Consider the following 18,685-nt stretch of genomic DNA (forward strand, 5'->3'; position numbering starts at 1 on the left):
TGAATCAAATTTCACACATCTGCTTTTTTCCCCAATCAAAATCCCGGATTTATTTCCCAGGAAATCTCACTAAATACTCCAGATAATATCTCTAAATGTTTCTTGACTCGCGTTTCATCTCGCCTCAAGTTTCCTTTTAATCTGTTCACATGTATTTTGCGTGACCGAGCTGACAAACAAGAATGTGGACGCGTGAGATCTAAACCTCAGTGCTCGGACGTAAAACATTTTTGAATGCGGAAGTTTAAAAAATGGACAGAAAGAGCAACGGCTGCATTTCTTTCAAGTGACTGAATATTTGATCACAGAGAAAATAATGGAACTGCGTCAAAAATTCTCATTTGAACTAGAAGGAATAATAAAGACAAACTTGAGTCTGAAACTTTAAAATTTATTTACATCGTATTGAGAGTCTCAGGTTCAGGCAAAACCTTACAGGACCGTGTCGAGGAACTGAGGGGAGATAGTGATTACTGTAATTAAATTAGCATGAGTAATAATGACAGGGTTCAGTTTACAGGATCATATTCAGGCTCTGTACTCGCAGCCTCACAGGTCCGGGAAAATGAGATGAAATACTTAAAAAAAAAAGGATAGAAAAATAAACAAGACAGTATTTTAAAAATCAACAACAGTATTTGGCATTAAAAAGAAAAAGAGGACACGTCTAAGAATACAGACCTTTAAATGTTGCATGGTCGCATGCAAATAAAGTAAAGAGAAAACGCAGAGATTGCATATGGTCTCGTGTTTTTCTCAGATGTGTGTCAGGGGCTAATGATCTCATTTCTCCTTAGGACACCGAGCGATCGTAAAAAAGCACGGCCTCTTCAAAACGTGCCTTTCTCTTTCGTAATCTGACCTGCGTTAAAAAAAAAGGAAACCGCGTGTCCAACAGGTTGTGATTGTCTGAGCCACGCAGGGTTTTCAACAGCAGCTAAATAAAACCTTTTCAAAAGGAGCCATAAAAGCTGATGTTGGGAAATTAGATTTTCACCAGTAAAATGGGCAAAATACTAACAACTGGGAACCATTAGCGGAAAAACACAGAGCAATCAACACCAAACACTCTTTTCCTAGGAGACCTTTTAAATACAGTGCAGACAGGACAGTTCAATCCAAAAGTCTAACTCAATAACAACAACACAAATATGGGATTAAAAGAAAGTAACACTTTGGATAGTACAACAATGCAGTGATATATGTATCCAACACAAAAATCTTACACAATTTCCCTTTGAGATTAATGCGTTCGGATGATGGGTTAAAAGGCACAATATAAATATGAACAGGCACACGGGTAACACAAACGAGTAACACACAAATACACAATCGTAACGGTCGAGCTGCATGTGTGTAGAAATCTTCTTCAGGCTCAGAATTGTTCAGTCGTAATCTCAGAGTCAGGGAAGTTGTCGCCTCCCCCCCCACTCCCCATTTTCAACAAGCAGCAAAAAAAAAAAAAAAAAAAAAAAATCCCTTTTGAAATACAGTTAATGAGCAAAGGAGAAATGTATTGCACAGTCGTCACCGCTGCTCATAAATCAGATTAATTGTTGAAGATTTAGACAAAAATGAGGCGAGAAAAAGTTATTAATTGACAATGAAGAAGTTTTAAAGAACTGTTAAAAACAAACGACAGGTAAATAACACACAACCTGAAACAGAAGCCAAGAAAACGCCTTTGTAAACAAAAATTACTTTTTGGTAAAAAAAATGACCGTCGATTTCATCAACAATGCATTTGTGCTTTCGTAGACACAAAAAATAGAAGAATATTGAAATGAGATTTAACAACAAGCCAATAACACATCGGTTGAGCTGCTTTATATCATTTAGGACAGCCATGATTTTAAATACACTTCCATCGCAACACCTTTTTAAAACCAAGACACCAGACAGGAAACGAAAAATGTCGTCGTCCAGTGAAAACCAAGCGATCGTTATCAGCTTCGTGTTAAAGAAAGTTTCAGGCAAAAGACGACTTTTTAAAACTTGTAGCTTAAGAAAGAAGAGACGGCTCTCTCAGCCAGCAGAGGGAAACAAATCAAATTCTGAGAAACGAGCGGCGCGTCTCACATCTACCACATTATCGAGTTCTAATACACGGATAATATGTTCACACAGGGAAAATGAAGTATACTCAATACACCTAGATGATTTCTGAGAGTTCTGTTGATGGCTGCACTTGAGAGACGATTTAAATACTCTGAGGATTGTGGTGAAAAGTGTTAGTTCATCCAGAAACCGGTGATTCTCAGCACACGCCTGCTGACCACAGATCACACACTCACACCACGAGGAGCTCAGCTGACTGACGGGTGGTTTGACCGGGGGGGCAGCAGACTCGTACCTTGTGTTAAAAATCCGACTCAAATACAAACATTATAATTTGATTCTCGATGATGGTCAGAAACTAGAAAGTCAGTGATTTGCAAAGTGAAGCCTTCAAGTCTTTGAACGAGTGCAAAACAACCCGATGTTTGCTTTGATATTATTCTTTCAAATAATACAGGGTCTAAATATAAAGCTACAACTACTCCACAAGAGAAGGACATTTAAGAAGAAGGGCCCTTTGGTTGTCAATATCCAGAAGGAAAAAGAAATATACAAAATGAACAGGAAAGCGTTTACTGCAGGAGATTTTTCATATTGAACAAAGAAAAAGAGGCCAAAGACCGAGAAGGAGGAGAAAGTTAAAATCTGTCTTCCCTTCTGTTTCCAAATCAGTGCCAGTCTCAGCCATGGTGAGGTTAGCTGCCGAAAGGGGGGGGTGCCGGACGTGAGGAACCTCAATTCAGCTGACGGCTGTGTCCAGTCTGTCACTCACAATCAGCTCCGAACCAAACGTCCGTCTCAGTACATTTACCGTCACACACCGCGTCGTCCTTTAGAGCAGATTCTAAAAAGCGAGTGTGTGTTGTTGGGGTTCTGAAGGATTTTTTCACGCAGTGCATCTCCATGAGCCAACAGGACGACGACCACGTTTTCCCTTTTAGTGTGAACGACATTCAGTGCAGCCGCTCCTCTACAGGAAGTCCAGCTCCAGCGCTTGGTGCAGGGACACGAGGTCGCCGTGGGTGGAGATCCTCCAGAAAGGCATGTTGTGCTACAGGGAGACAGAGGACACCAAGGTTTAGCCTCTGGTGGTAGCAGTGATGGGCTGGACAACTTTTAAACAAACAAACAAATCTAGAGTTTCAAGGACAACTTGTATTTAAACGTAGAAAGTATTTCCAGAGGGTAAAGAGACATGTAAAGTAGAATCCACCTGTTTCGCTGCAAACTCTTCGTCTCGACCGTCTCCGATCACCACGTAAGTTACTTTCTTCCCGAAGCGAGAAATGATTCTCTCAAAGCAACTTTCTTTTCCTGCAAGGAGAGAAAAAGAAACAGCTTTTCTGTTATTGAATGACTTTAGCATAAATAGAATGCAGATTTTGGGCTCTGTATTGGGATCTGAACCTATTTTGGTTGCACTGTAGATGTTCTCGATGGGGAAGACGTCTCCCAGTCCGTAGAGCAGGACCTTGGCCAGTGCAGGGACGAGCTGAGTGGTGGTGACCAACACGTTCATGCACTTCCCCCTGGGAGAGGGAATCAGACGTCAATTTCATTTATTGAATTAAAGTTCACCGTTCTGTGGTTAAGCTTATCGCCAGGAGTAAAATTAAGATTCTGGGTAATCCATGTTTTCCCCTGTTACAAAGGACAGGTACTTTTTAAATTGTTTAATCATTTACATAGATAAATAAAACCAAAACCGAACTGCTTTACAAAACTTAGCAGAGGCTCGAAGCCAACTCGGTGGTTGTGTCACAGTGGCTGTCTCACTCAGGCCTCAGGCTAAATATTCATCAAACACAGAGTAGTGTGTAAACAGTGAAAAGAGCCAGTGTCAGCCATTCAGGAGAAAAACAGAACCTGCTGCTTCACAGTTTAATAAGTAAAGAGCAACACTGATAGTGATGTATCTGACCTGGACTGGACGAGCAGCAGAGACTTCAGCGCCGTGCTGAGCCAAGCGTCCGTCACGTTCTCGATCTCAGACTGAAGTCGTCCGAGCAGCTCCCTCTTCATCGGACTCAACAGACCTGGAAACAGTAAATATATCAGGGAGAGTAACCACACGTGCAGACACACAAACTGCAGATTTATGACTTAAGCTAATAAAACTCTGGGGTTTATTTTTCTGGCCTACGTCTCCTTTTAAATCTCCAGGGTCTGGTTTTACAAAACAGGTTAAAGAAACTTGATTGGCTCCAAACTTGAACTCTGACTCTTCAGAGTTTGTCTGTAAACATCAACTTTAAGTCTCTGTTTCAGGTGGGGTTCTTTTTAAAGTTATTCCTTTATATGCAAACCCACCTCCAACACTTCCTTTGTAGCTGTTGTAGATCTCTTTTAGCCGGCGGTATCGGAAGGCCAGTTTACGCATCCACTCCACTCCTCCCTGCACTCCGGTTGTGGTTCCTGTTGCTCCTCCACCACTGGGACCATTAAAGCCATCGGCCAAGAAGTTGTAGTTACTGAAAAGCAGATTAAAAAAATAACTTGTTGGTTACGTTGACAGAGAAAAGAATGTAATACGGTTTAAGTTTGAAGAACAGTGTGCAACACACCTCAGGTCCTGGCCATTGTCATCAGAAGCCACGTCCTCAACATGGACTTGATCACATTCCTGAAGGACATCAAAGGAAATAATCATGAATTATTATGATATAACACCAGACATGCAACTGCGAGACTTCAAAGGTAAATATATAAACAGGAAATGGGCTGAAACTACAGTGTACAAATAGTAATGTTAATATAGAAAACAGGACAGTTTATAATAACAGCCTCTTATTTCTCTTCTCACTGTACCTCCAGGTCATTGAAGAAAAGGTGAGTGTCGGCCAGCTCGAAGATCAGCTCCTCCATCTGCAGACCCAAGTTCAACACCGTCGCTGGGTCCTGGACAAACACAATCAAATGAACAACACGAGTTCAGAAGGTAAACTGTGTCACACTGTGTTGTTTTTTCCTTTTACAGAAACAAACCTTGCCAAACTTCTGTGCGTAGGAGCCAGTGAGCAGTGAGTGGAATATGATGATGGTCTCATCCAGATCCCACAGAAAGATACGCTACAAACAGAAGTGAAAACATATTTCAATTGTTTGCATTAAAAAAAGAAACACTATACCGCTATAGTTCAGTTAGTGGCCAACCAGTGAGCTGCGTGGTTACCTCCAGGTCGCTGTCCGCCGGTGGGGAGTTCTCAGACTTCTTCCCTTTTCCTTTAGCTTTCCCAACAGAGTTCCTGCGGCCGCCCTCGTCCTGCTCCCTGGCATCAGCAGGGAGCGCCACGCTAATGGGAAGAGCTGCTCCTACTGGGAGGTTCTCTGGTGGAGAGGCATCTTAGTATAAGATATCAGAACAAATGCTGATGAACAAGTGGTGATAAACTATTCAAATAAATACATATTCAGGAGTTAGTGTAGCAGCTATCACAATGGACACAAGACAATAATCTAACGCTGAATATGAATCATGCAAAGCGATGAACTCACCTCTGGGAGGAAGTCCGGCTGAGGCGGCCTCCTCTGACTTCACAGCCGAATATCCGGCCACACCCGCCCCCTGCTCGTCGCTGCTGGCCAGCCCGGCCGGGACGTAACTGGGAGGCAGAGTGTAGTACTGGGAGAACTGACTGGGACCCAGAGAGTTGTAGCTGCTGAACTCCTGCAAGAATATAAGAAAAGAAAAAAGGGAAGATTGTGATTCTCTCTATCTTCTACTTCACTAGATATATTCATCATAACAGCAATGAAAAGAGATGGAATTGAAAGAATGTTTCTCAAGGGCGGAGTAACATAGGAATGACTTCCTGCAGATTCTTATTTACTTAAAGACTTAGATATGGAACTCGGCTTGTGCTGTTCAGTAAACACTGCATGTTGACTTTGTTCTATTCAATGCGCTATTGTGCATGGCTGCTAATCTATATAGGAAATGCATCTTTCAGGATTTATGATGTCAAAACAAAGGGTTTTAGCTTTTTGATTTCTCCCAGTAACCCTAGCATAGCTCCTACCTGTTGGGTCGCTGTGGTGGGGGCCGTGGTGGTGGCTGTAGCTGAGGGGATGTTGGAGTACACACTGGATGTTGTAAAACTGGAGCCTGGAGACAAAAGGGAACTCATGTAGAACCGTGCCAGCAGGGGAACAACTCATTTCTATACAGTGATTGAAGTGACCAACAAAGACAGAGGAGAAACAGAACTGTGCTGCTGCGAGGACAAACTTCTTTATGTTCGAGTGCTTCTCGTATTTGCAGGGAGTGTGACAGCGTTATCTCGTGAGGCAGAGTGAGGTTGCAGCTTGCCTTGGCTGGGGTATGAGTAGTGCAGCTGGCCTGGCTGGGTTGAGGTATATGTGGTGCTGAAGCTGAGAAACCCAGGCTGGCCACCAGAGGGGGCCTCAGGCAGCCCTGTCTCTGTTTTTATGCCTGGCCACATAGCACCTGAAGATGGAAGAGAGCAATGGAAGCAGAAAATGTAAGATGCAGCGAGAGGAGTGGGCCATTGAAGACCAGGGCAAAGTTAAGAAACCAGTGAGGATGTGTGGGCCTTGTGTGTTTAAGCAGAGATCAAAAGCAAACCGATCCCACAGCACCGAAGCACAGTGAGGCCTTAAAAAGCAAATGAACTAAGGAGTGATTGTGGTTTTAGTGAGCAGAGAGTGTTAAAAAAAAAGGGGCAGTTAGAAATGGGGGGGAACTAACCAAACGGTGGGAGGCCGTAGGTTTGGCCCGTCTGGGGGAAGGCCGAGTACACAGTGGACTGGACCAGAGGAGGAAATCCCATCTGACCGGTGTACGCTGTCACCGCGGGACTGAAACCGAGAGAGGGGAGTTAACATCAAACAAAGCTGCTGCGGTATCTTCTATAAAGTGTCCTGCAGGTTTCAACATGTGACATTCAAGACTTTTTATATTTATGTCAAGTGGGACAGACATGAAGGAATAGTCCCAGACTCATGTTCCTATACCTGAACAAAGGAGGAAGTAGCAGAGTGGTCAACACAACTATAACATCCACAAAACTAAAGCACAACCACAGCACACACAACCTGTTCAGGCTTTTTTATGCTTTTTTAAAAACCCTGTACAACACTGTCTGACTCTTGATGGACAATTTAAAGACATGTTCATTTCCTTTACTGCCTTTGATTCTCCTTTCTTGTCAAGACTTGGCGTCTACATCGCCCACAACACAGTGTAACCACTTCACTCGAGGATTCAGGTGTGTTAGATTAGCGGTAGCCTTCAGCCAGATCTGTATAATGTCACCTTTCAACATGCTTAATGTCTATTCCACATTAAAACGTGATAAGTGATAAGGAGATTTGAATCTGATCAATGCCAGGTACTCACTTGCTTCCTTGATAAACCTGTTGGGTGTATTCAGAAGTGCCAGTTGAATCTGTGGCTGTAAATAAAACCCAAAACAAACAGCGTCAGTTTGACACATGAGTGGTTGTGTTACTTTAATCGCACAGTGTGTTGTTCGGACAGCTCATACCAGAATGTGCGTATGAGTTCATCGTGTTGCCACAGTCCTGAGACGCTGCTCCTCTGTCGATGTCCGACTGCTCCTGGTCGTCTGTAACCGAAGACGGATGTTTAAGTGAAAAGCTTATTTTCCTGGAACACTTGTCGTTTTTTCCCATCCTCTATTTACCTGGATCCAGCGGAGCGGTGGACAGCGCAGAATATGAGTTCTCCTGCTCTGAAGGACCTAAACCAGCAGCTGGACTCCCATCGTCACCAAGACCACTGGAAAAATGCACCAGAGCCCATTATGATTTTATACAATTCCTGCCGCTTCATCTAAAAAGTAAATTAGGATTAGAATCAAAAGAGGAGAAATGGATTTCAAAATAAATGACCAACCTGGAATCTTTCTCCAGTCCACCATCAATGTCAAGCTTGGCTTTCTTTGACTGCACACACAAACACACACACACACACACACAAAAACAAGTTTACAAACACTGTCTCTCTGCTGCTTCAGGGCTTTGATATTGTGTATTGACATGTTTTCTCCTCCATACTGTCATGAGTACATTCACATTGATACTAAATATTAGATTAGTGTAGCTTGAACTCTACTTTCAGCCTCATCAGCAATTTCCTTAAAAAAATTAAGCTTTTTGTCAAAAACTAAACAAACTGAAAGGAAACTGAAAGAAGATTTACACTCTACTTTATAGAGTACATTTGCTCTACAGCATTAAAATTAAATAACTGCACATCATCAAAATACTGGAGGTCTGTTGTGTCATATTTTGATAAACATTCTGTAGTGTGCTGCTAAACTGTATCTAAAACCCTAGAGGCGTATGTAGGTATGACACAAACAATTAAAAAACATCCATCTTAAAATTTGAGGCACAATAATTAAAGCAACGTTCTTTGGTGTGGACTCACCGGCAGCTCCGGCAGCTCCTGCGAGTCGTCCATCTCTGCAGCGGAGCGACCCGACATGTCTGCACGCTCAGCCCTCTACCTACACAGCCTGTCCGGACCCTGCACACGACCACAGGGACACACAACGGCACAGAATGAACAGCCAGGATTTATGCCTTATGTAGTTTTCTGATAGCGTGATGCCCCCCCCCCTCCCCTTTGTCCAATAAGTGCTCATCGATGCACACCCCACCCACTATCGCATGCATGATCAGCAGGTAGATGGCGGCGATGGAGGACATGGGACACCCCCGCTCTAATCTCCAGCACGAGACCGGCAGGTGAGATACATGTCACCCTTACGTTGCTCGATGTCTCCGCCTTGCTTGTGTTTGCGGCGGGATTAAGGAATTGTGCCACCTTACATGTGACCGACCCTAAATTCAATGAAAACATATTCTCCAGAAGCATTAAGTGCTCAGGTGCAAGCTGTCGAATCAATAGAAGTCCCCGGGGGATAAGATCTAACCTCGTTCTGTCCACTGCTCGCTCAACTGGCCTTTCCCCTCGGCCGGGGAGAGACGGCACGTTTATCTGACTGACATAACGCAGACACAGAAAGAGAAAATAGGTCAGACGGCGAATTCTAAATCCTACGAATGTGTCTGGCGGTTGTTGGCGGCGCACGTTGGGTATCGAAGGTGCGTTCCTGAAATTGGCTGTACCGTCGAAGCATACGTCAAAAAACTTTTAAAACGTGATAAAGTAAATATCTACACATGCTCAGAGGCTCTGACCCCGAAGCAGCTTCACTTATGTGAACGAAAGCCCAAGTGATGTGATGGTCAGCTGATATCAGTCTATCACAGGTACATCGCTATCAGCACATGCCATCCAGGGATGGGAATCATTAGGTTACCAACACTGTGCATCAATATGGTACTTTAAAGAGAAACATTATTGGCATTATCTTTGTTTCTTTATTATAAAAAGGTAAAAAAGAAATGAAGTGAATCAATGCAAAGCTTTTTTCCCTCATATTTACTGTATGAAAATGAACGTTCTAGAGCAGCCAAAGAGCGTTGATTTAAAATAATCACCACTATAAACTTATTTGACTGATAAGTAGTAAATTAAACAATTTGTAAAGCAAAAAAAAGGCATCTTTTCAACAAACTACTATTTCAAATATTTACATTTACTTTCATACTTCGTTTGCAGCTGCCAAATCAATACTTCCAACTCTGGCGGTTGTTGGCGGCGCACGTTGGGTATCGAAGGTGCACTCCTGAAATTGGCTGGACCGTCGAAGCATACGTCAAAAAACTTTTAAAACGTGATAAAGTAAATATCTACACATGCTCAGAGGCTCTGACCCCGAAGCAGCTTCACTTATGTGAACGAGAGCCCAAGTGATGTGATGGTCAGCTGATATCAGTCTATCACAGGTACATCGCTATCAGCACATGCCATCCAGGGATGGGAATCATTAGGTTACCAACACTGTGCATCAATATGGTACTTTAAAGAGAAACATTATTGGCATTATCTTTGTTTTTTATTATAAAAAGGTAAAAAAGAAATGAAGTGAATCAATGCAAAGCTTTTTTCCCTCATATTTACTGTATGAAAATGAACGTTCTAGAGCAGCCAAAGAGCGTTGATTTAAAATAATCACCACTATAAACTAATTTGACTGATAAGTAGTAAATTAAACAATTTGTAAAGCAAAAAAAAGGCATCTTTTCAACAAACTACTATTTCAAATATTTACATTTACTTTCATACTTCGTTTGCAGCTGCCAAATCAATACTTCCAACTCTGTTCTGAGGGATTTGAAACTAAAACTCTGAGTTTCAGACCATTTTATACTGAAATTTGCAAAACAAACTAAATCTGCTGGCTAATAGAACCTTCTAATCATCAACCCATGCCTGTGTGATTCAGTTAACTGTGTGTGGGTGTGTGTGTGTCTGGGGGGGGGGGGGGGGGCTGCAGCCTGGGACCATGCGTAACATACCTAGGGCACGTTATCTGCAACACGAGCTTTCCCTGAATGATTTAACACGATCGCTTGTGATTACGTCCTCGCACGTGAACATTTACATCTCCACTCCCCACTTTTCTGACAGCAAAGAAACCATTAAAGGGTTCATCCCACTAGCTGCTACCACCAGTAACCAAGCCAGTGTCACCTGAGGAGCATCCTCGCCCTGATACAGGAACCTTTGCCTCAAAGGTTTTGTGTCTTTTACCGAAAGGGAGGAGCATCAGGGCCAGAGGAGAAACCCCAGACCAGGGACACATCGGTTAATCTGAGGCCACGGATAATACGAGTTTAAAGATGGAAATGATTTGGAATAAATCCTAATTTATTTGACAAACAGGTCGTGGAATTATCCCAAAGGTTACTCTGTGAAGAACCACGTCATTAAGACATACTACGGGAGAATGTATAAGAAATACTCACAATTAATATGCTAGAACGCAACGATTACTGCAAATTATATTAGCGTTTTAGTTTATTTAGTTACACATATCGGTTAAAGCTTCTCCAAGTCACGAGATATAATTAATATTTTCACAATTTATAATCTTATTAGATATACAGATATATGAGAGCAGTTATTGATGTATACTTTATTTGCTGTAGCCCTAATATTATCATTGTTGTAAATATATCCATTATTTTTACTTTATTACAAACTATTTGTTGAATTCTTTACATTCAAACATTTAGTTGACCCGATGCATGCTTACCAATTTGTCAATTAAATGTTTAAATCACTAAAGTTTCTACAAGGTCCCGATTTTGTTTGTCTTGTTTGTTTTGACTACTGATCAACAGTCTCAAAATCTCTGTTATCAGGTTTAAGAAAAACAAAATAAACATCAAATCTCCACATTGGAGAAGTTAATACAGCGAATATTCAGCATATCTGCTTTGATTAAGAAAGTGACTAGAAAGACTGTTCGATTATCAGTTTAATCAGTTCTCTGTCGATCATCTAATCGATTAATTGACTGATCCCCGCAGCTTTCAACACAGACACATGAATCTAATTTCCCTTTATTGTGGTAAACATTGTAAACTTTGCCTGGATAGTGATTAATGATCATAACAACACTCTCGTCTTTTCCCGACACTCATGTCTTCATCGGCATGTCTTCCAGCAAATAGCCGAGCCGAGGACAGCTCGCTGTGAAGGTGAAGTCTGACACCGGACTAATCTCTGGGAGCAGCAGATTCCTCCGGGTTTGACTTGAACTCAAAACAACACAACGCGTTAAACGAGGACAACACATGTTTACTGATGTGTTACTAAAAACTAGCAAACCTCACAGAATGTTGTACCCCGGCATTTAGACGCCACCGGGCGAGCTTTGCAGTAGCAGTGTTAGCATCCAAATGCTAACTGTGTTACTACGAGTTATAGCTACGGTATAAATGGAAAATACTCCGTTAGCTTGAGATTACTCAACGTACACGTTAGTATCGCTACGATGGCGAAGGAGTAGCCGCCGGGACTTAGTTCGGCCCGGCCATGAAAGTTTCCCGCTCCAGGGATTAGCCGGGACCTGCAGCCATTGGAGTGGGGCTCAGAAATGGCAGCGTGTGCGCGCAGCGGCTAACGGTGGAGCTAACAGGGAAGCTAACAGTGAATCCCCCCCGCACCGACACACAACACGGACGCGCGTCAGTCTCACCATCGATGGAGCGAAGGACGAGCGTCTTTAAATCCGCGTCTTCATGTAAATCCACAGACTCAAGCTTTGTCTGTTGTTAGGGAGCACTATCTGGCAGGAAGCTGTGGTGCGCGGGGGGGTCCACTGCGCATGCGCGATGTGTCTCCGCTTTGGTGCGACAGGTGAGAGGAACTTATGTTATTTATTTAAACTCGTGAACTATGAGGTTAAATGTCCATAAATACACGTCGATGTAAAATAATAATTAAATAAATGTGTCAACAGAACTTTACAGTCATAGTCAGCTAGCTGAGGGTTTAGTTTAAACCGGCTAACGACTAAATTCAAGCTAACGTTTAACTTTGGATGATATTAAAATCTTATTTACTGTCGGGATATTGTAGAAAATATCATTGATTCACTAATGTTTATTAAGACATTGTTAAAATAACATAAGCTAACGTCCCTTATCGTATAGACTGTGGAAGATGTTCAGATATTTATAAGATGTTTTGATTAAAAGGCTAAAAAGCAAAAGAATGAAAGAAAAACTGTAAATATTTCACACCTGGGAATCTGGCAGTAGTACAGTAGTACATTAATGATAGATATTACTTTGTATATCTATCATTTAACTATCAAAATAGTTGTCATTAATTAGTTATAGATCAAAACTGTCTCATTTATTGATTCATTTAAATGATTCCAGTTGCCAGTTGCTTAAATTGGCTCATGTCTTTATTAAATGTGTTAATAAACCTAATAACCCTAAAAATGATATATGAAGATAGTGTAATACTATAATAGTGTAAATAATTCTTACTTGCAGTCCTACTGTATCATATACATTATTATGTAGAAGAAGTTGTAGGTCAGTTTAAAGGTTGTGTGATTGCATTGCAAAAAAAACGGTGAACTTTCCAACTCCTTAAAGATTTTATTTGCCATTTCTGACAGATTACAGTTCAGTATTTCAGTTGATCATGTAAATCAAACTCTTTTACACAGTAGCAGTGGCATGAAAATAAATTACACATTAAAAATACAAAACAAAAAAAGGAACGCTTCCAAATATGGAAGATAAGTTTTCTAGAGCTGTGTGTTGCCTTATTATTGTTTTATTATTAATCTTCAGCAGGCCTGGAAATGCATCTTCTGTATGTAAAAACCTTTAAATTGGTCAAAACAAAGTCATCATGAACAGTTGGAAGAAGAAGATCCTCTATTAATAATTTAATAAATGTCAGAACATAAATTACAAATCACACTTTTGCTTTTAAGAGATCAAATCATTATTATTCTTTTACGCGTTAACAAGATTTTATTGCACTTTCCAAGATCATGTTATGGAGTCGGTCGTTGTCTGAGAGCCAGCGCCTGCTCGGGTAAAAATAATCAAGCACTTTAAAAAAGAAATACAGATTACTTTCTATCAAAGGGACCGAGAGGTTCAGGGTAAAGAGATATGTGCATACAGTATACATGGATCAGGCCGCCTTGGACAGGCACAAGACATTCACACTTCTTCTCTACACGATGCATAAATACAAAAAAAACATTTGTAATCGTAGATTTCTTATATTTTCTGGAGTGTTTGCAAACAAACAGCAATCACTTGAATCAGTAACTTCAAATACGATTGATATACAGTGTGTGCTATCATTGATGTGGGCCTGTTATTGCTGGTTGAACATATGAATCAATGAGATTATGGGTGTGAACAGTAGATATGGATTAACACAGTCACTAGTTGTGGATGAGTGAGTGGAAAAAAAACTGCCTACAGGAAATAGGATTTAATTTAATCATTTGTTTTATATATGTATTTATACTAGGAAACATTTATAATTAAATTACAATATACGATTTTATTAAAAGTAGAGAGTGAATGTTTGTGGTTATTCAAAACATGGAAAACCATTTTGGTTTTGTAATAAAATATAAGTAACTTTTTCTTCTACACAGTACAGTTAAACTTTGATCTTCGGTTTTATGAGGACAAGCAGGTCAAAAGGAAGTGTCGTCAAATGATGAAGTATATCCTAGTTTACAGTTTGGTCCAACTATCATTACTTATGTGCAATATTGAAATGCCACAATTCCTCTGTAGAGAGATGAAACTCAAAGTGGAGAGATATGCAGCTGAAGTTTGCTGAAGCTTTTTAAGCAGAAGGTTTCACTTTTCCCGACCCTTGTTTCCTCAAGTGCAATAGAGCATTCACATGAAAAAATATCAATGCATTATGAAATTAAAAGACGTTATTTCGACATGTAATGTAATGAAGGCATCACCCTGATACGGCCATCGCCCCCGGGCGAACAGAGTCCAAACCAATGAAATGGTTGTGTGGGTTTTGATAAAGCTGGCTCTTCCTGGCCAAAGCCTCCGCTACCACTGCCGCCATCATCCAGACTGCCTTGTGAACCTCAGGCACTTCTCCTCACTTCACCTCACCAGTATCTGTGAGGTCCAGAACCACGAGAGCGAGATGTTTCACGACCTCAGTGTGCATCCATTCTTGGCACACATGTATTGTGGATGTGGGTGCTTGAGGCAGAGGAGATGGGCTGGTGGTGTAAAAACATGAGTCCCCATCAGAAGTCCTGCACAAGACCCCTCATGTCCTGCCCCTCGTGGTTCACGATCAGTTAAATCCATTTATCAGGCCCTAGTTGCAGCGTCCCCTCTGTCAGTGTGTGGCCCTGCTGCCAATGTCAGGCTCTCAATCCAGAGTCCTGTGTCTCTTCCACTCTTCTTGACAGGTGTGCAGAGGTTTAGCCGTTCACATGAAGGAGAGGTCCGCTGGAGGCCCGTAGGAGAAACCCGGGAAGGCTCCGGCTGCTTCCCTGATGCTGCTCGTCACAGCCAGGGTGTCGTTGCACAGGGAGGAGGACACGGGCATGTGGGTGAACTCTGGGTCAAAGTGTCGCAGGTCTGTGGGACCAGACTGTGAAACAAACCAGGAGATGATCATTGTTAAGCACTTTATCGCTGTATTGTAGCTGATTCATCGTTTATCAGGAAAACATCTGATTCCAGCCACTTAAACATGAAGATTAACTGCTCCTCAGAGGGGTTTGCTTTATGATTGTGGAGCAGATTACTATGAAATTGAACGTACCACTGAGGGGATAAAAGGAGGGATGATCTTCTTGGCCATCAGGTCGTCCCAGTTGATTGGAGAAAAGAAGGAATGGAACTTGAGCTCAAGCTGGAGGGAAAGAGAAATTCCGGATGAGCAGACTGATAGAAAACAAGCTTCACGGATCTCTTACTTATGACTCAGCTTTGTGCACTCACAAAATCATCCTTGACTCCCAGCCTCTTGGTGCAGTCCTTCTGCAGGAGCCCCTCAAGCAGTTCCCGGCCTGCGTTGGACACGTTGGGCTTGAGCACAGGCGCCTTGTGCAGGATGTTGTTGTACATCTCCGCCGTGTTGCGACTGTAGAATGGAGGCTGCAGCGCAAAACGCAATGACAGCGAATTGAGTTTATTTGGCATATAAACCAAATGTCTGTGATTTCCATTCAAGGGCAAAATCATTTCACTTACAAGTCCGTAGAGCATCTCGTAGAGCACCGATCCCAGGCACCACCAGTCGACGGTGCGGTCGTACGCCCGCTTCTGGAGAACCTCGGGGGCCAAGTACTGTGAGGAGAGCAGCAGGAAGAGGTCAATGCAAGTCCAGGATTTAAAGAAAGAACTCGGTGACAGTCTAGAGATCAGTTTCGTACCTCTGGCGTCCCGCAGAAGGTCGTCGTGGTACCATTTGCCTCGACGCCTTCCTTGCAGAGACCAAAGTCTGTCAGCACAATGTGGCCCTGCGAGTCCAACAGGATGTTCTCCGGCTTCAGGTCCCTGTGCAGGACAGAGAGGGGAGGATCACTCAAATGCATCTTCCCCATTATTCCAATTTCAACCTATGCGCACATTTGTCCACCAGGGGGTGCTGCAGGATGGTTCATTACCTGTACACTATGTGCAGGGAGTGGAGGTAGCCCAGCGCACTTGCGATTTCAGCCGCGTAAAACCTGGCTCTGGGCTCTAGGAAGACCCTCTCCCTCTGGAGGTGGTAGAACAGCTGGAGAGAGAACAGAACATCTGTCAGAGGGAACTTCAAACACCGGGATCAGCTGACCTCATTCACTTTGTGTGGGTTGCAGCTCACCTCTCCACCGTTGACATAGTCCAGCACAAAGTAGAGTTTGTCATTCGTCTGGAAGGAGTAGTGCAGTCCCACCAGGAAGGGGTGTTTGATGTTCTTCATCAGCACGCTGCGCTCAGCCATGATATGCTTTTGCTAAGAGGAAGAGGAGGAATAAGATATGTTATTATATATATGTATTCATCTCATTAACATAGAACACAAGGGAATTAAATGCCCAAAGATAATGAATCTAAGTGAGGGCTCTTACCTCTTTCTTCTTCATGATGATCTTCTTCTGCAGAACTTTGACGGCGTAGTATTCGCAGGACTCTTTGTGTCGAGCCAGCAGAACCTGGAACAAGACACACATTTGCATCAGTGATTACATTAGCAACCCTGAGAAGATGAGTGGTATACAGGATTCACACAGTACGAGCAGATAAGAGCAGATACCTACAAGAAAGTAAGACAAAGATCTCACCTTGCCGAAGCTGCCTTTACCGATGATTTTGAGGTAGTCAAAATCACAGGGTTTGATCCTAATGTGGAGAAACACAGAGGAAATTAGTGTTTTTACTTTGTGTTTCTTAACAGAAATCATTGTCAACATTCATGAAGATTAGGAGCTCTCATCAGGCTACTTACTGAGTTTCCTCAGCCAGTGAACTTCGGGAATTGAGGCACATCTGGATAAAATAAAAAGAGGGAAAGTATAAATACATGTTTTGGAAATGTTTTGGAAAGAGAATGAGTCACATAGTCCGAGAGAAGTTTCCACTTACAGGATTTTCAAGAAGTTCCTTTTCCATCTCTTCATTTTGATTCTCATCAATCTTCATGAGAGTGTTCACTTCCACACTGAAACACAAACAAAGCATAGTTGTGAGATGAATATCGTCTTTTACATCTGATTCACTTCGGATTGATGCATTTTGAAGATGAATGAACTGGTTCTGGTTTGTGACCGACCGTCTGAAAACCTCCAGACAGGTCGGGTTTAGGAAAAGGCTCATCTGCATGTAACCACCTAACCTGTCTGCAGAAGAGCTTAAGCTACAGACCCACAACAAGCCGGTTAACACAGCTCTGCAGGACACAGCGGTCCAGCTCCGACCGCCTGTCTCTCCTGGAACACATTCTGGGACAGATGCTGCTGCCCAGATTTGTTTCTTTCCAGCAGCCCAGATCCAGATCCTGGAGGACAGGCCCGTGAGTTCAGCACGGTGTGACGGGCCGGGCCGCGTATCATGTCCTAATTGAATTACTGGTTTATCCTCGTCCAGGGGACAGAGAGGATTTGCTGGAGAGGTGATTATCCAGTGGAGCAGTTGTTCACGGGCTCGTCATAAAAGGACTATTCTTACCCTGGCTTCTTGGACCCAGATTACAGTTTTCACAGGATGTCCTTCCAAACTCAAGTGGCTGATTGGATTTGCAAACTGCACACTGACCACGAGAGGCCTAATCATCACAAATGAGTACTCCCCTCCATGATGCTCCATACGTTCCTAATCTGACATTTTTACATAACGTTACAGAGAGTACTTACTGCTGGCAGATATGTGGGGTGGACACCAGCTTCTGGATGAAGTCGTTCAGCCCCATTTTTCTCTCCTTGATGAAAGCTGCAAATGGAGGGAGATAGGAACATGAGCATCACAGACGCTGTATCATTCATCATCACACAGCGGTTTCACAAAGATTTCTGTTTCCCACCAGAGAGGAGGAAATATGCTCTGTGAGCTGTAATCCGCTGTCCCAAATATCCTGCTATAGGCTAGATTTGCGTGTTGTACAGAGACCTCTAATGCTGCAGGCTTACGGGTTATGCAACCACTTGGGTCAGGCGTTCAGATTCCGACAGTGGTGGCCAAGAACCCATCTTCCCACCTGGATTAGTCTCACAACGCAGATCCCCAGTGTGTGTTCATTTTAAAACAGATTTCTTACAAGTCACTTAAAAAGCGATAAACCACAAAATATATCCACAGAATTATCAACACAATTCCAAAGAAGTAAACAAACAAAAGCACGTTGCAATCAGGTTAAATCCCTAAGCAGCGTGTATATAAATAAACAGTATACATTAAATTACGCTCTCTGATGAATGACCCTCTTTATTATAAGGACGCTGTTAATTAAATAGGTCGCTCACCGGCGAGGACGGTTACGATCCCCCTCATCTTGCAGTAAGTTAGATCGCATCCCGCTTCGGTCACGGCCATGACGATGGACAGGTAAATATATATATCCGGTGGAAAGAGAAAAAGGAATCAGAAACACGGACAGTGCGCTTCTCCTCCAGCCGTCAGTCAAACGTGTCGTGTCCGCTCCAGACGCGCGCGGTTCCAAAACACCCCTGAGCGCGTTCCTCTGCGCAATGCCGCTGGAGACGAC

The 18,685-nt window shown here is 42.7% G+C and overlaps 2 protein-coding genes across 2 annotated transcripts; both read right to left on the reverse strand.

Annotated features, from left to right (window-relative positions):
• Positions 1 to 370: 370 nt before the first annotated feature.
• eya3 (EYA transcriptional coactivator and phosphatase 3) lies at positions 371 to 12,272 on the reverse strand. Its single transcript, XM_062410508.1, has 19 exons — positions 12,162 to 12,272; positions 8,474 to 8,572; positions 7,937 to 7,986; positions 7,725 to 7,819; positions 7,566 to 7,646; positions 7,418 to 7,472; positions 6,767 to 6,876; positions 6,368 to 6,505; positions 6,078 to 6,163; positions 5,554 to 5,725; positions 5,231 to 5,400; positions 5,044 to 5,127; positions 4,867 to 4,956; positions 4,623 to 4,681; positions 4,369 to 4,529; positions 3,980 to 4,094; positions 3,466 to 3,587; positions 3,272 to 3,372; positions 371 to 3,109 (listed from the first exon to the last, which is right to left on the reverse strand). The coding sequence occupies exons 2-19, from the start codon at positions 8,528 to 8,530 to the stop codon at positions 3,029 to 3,031; spliced, it is 1,827 nt and encodes a 608-aa protein (XP_062266492.1). The 5' UTR covers positions 8,531 to 8,572; positions 12,162 to 12,272; the 3' UTR covers positions 371 to 3,028.
• A 785-nt stretch (positions 12,273 to 13,057) lies between these two features.
• Positions 13,058 to 18,661, reverse strand: si:ch211-195b13.1 (STKc_SGK domain-containing protein). The gene is made up of 13 exons (XM_062410509.1): positions 18,444 to 18,661; positions 17,838 to 17,913; positions 17,071 to 17,146; positions 16,934 to 16,974; positions 16,770 to 16,827; positions 16,557 to 16,640; positions 16,310 to 16,441; positions 16,110 to 16,222; positions 15,876 to 15,999; positions 15,694 to 15,789; positions 15,442 to 15,597; positions 15,263 to 15,352; positions 13,058 to 15,088 (listed from the first exon to the last, which is right to left on the reverse strand). The coding sequence occupies exons 1-13, from the start codon at positions 18,511 to 18,513 to the stop codon at positions 14,924 to 14,926; spliced, it is 1,281 nt and encodes a 426-aa protein (XP_062266493.1). The 5' UTR covers positions 18,514 to 18,661; the 3' UTR covers positions 13,058 to 14,923.
• Positions 18,662 to 18,685: the final 24 nt, after the last annotated feature.

The sequence above is a fragment of the Platichthys flesus genome, chromosome 17, assembly GCF_949316205.1.
Source record: "Platichthys flesus chromosome 17, fPlaFle2.1, whole genome shotgun sequence".
Lineage (NCBI taxonomy): Eukaryota > Metazoa > Chordata > Actinopteri > Pleuronectiformes > Pleuronectidae > Platichthys > Platichthys flesus.

What these genes read in the sequence shown, in the direction of transcription:
- eya3 (XM_062410508.1), bottom strand. Translation starts at nt 8,530, where the DNA reads ATGTCGGGTCGCTCCGCTGCAGAGATGGACGACTCGCAGGAGCTGCCG. An exon ending in CTACAAAGGAAGTGTTGGAG is followed by an intron (nt 4,095 to 4,368) that starts GTGGGTTTGCAT and finishes TACTGTTTCCAG; the next exon opens with GTCTGTTGAGTCCGATGAAG. An exon ending in CTACAGTGCAACCAAAATAG is followed by an intron (nt 3,373 to 3,465) that starts GTTCAGATCCCA and finishes CTCTCCTTGCAG; the next exon opens with GAAAAGAAAGTTGCTTTGAG.
- si:ch211-195b13.1 (XM_062410509.1), bottom strand. Translation starts at nt 18,513, where the DNA reads ATGGCCGTGACCGAAGCGGGATGCGATCTAACTTACTGCAAGATGAGG. An exon ending in AGGAACTTCTTGAAAATCCT is followed by an intron (nt 16,975 to 17,070) that starts GTAAGTGGAAAC and finishes TATTTTATCCAG; the next exon opens with ATGTGCCTCAATTCCCGAAG. An exon ending in CCTTCTGCGGGACGCCAGAG is followed by an intron (nt 15,790 to 15,875) that starts GTACGAAACTGA and finishes CTCTCCTCACAG; the next exon opens with TACTTGGCCCCCGAGGTTCT.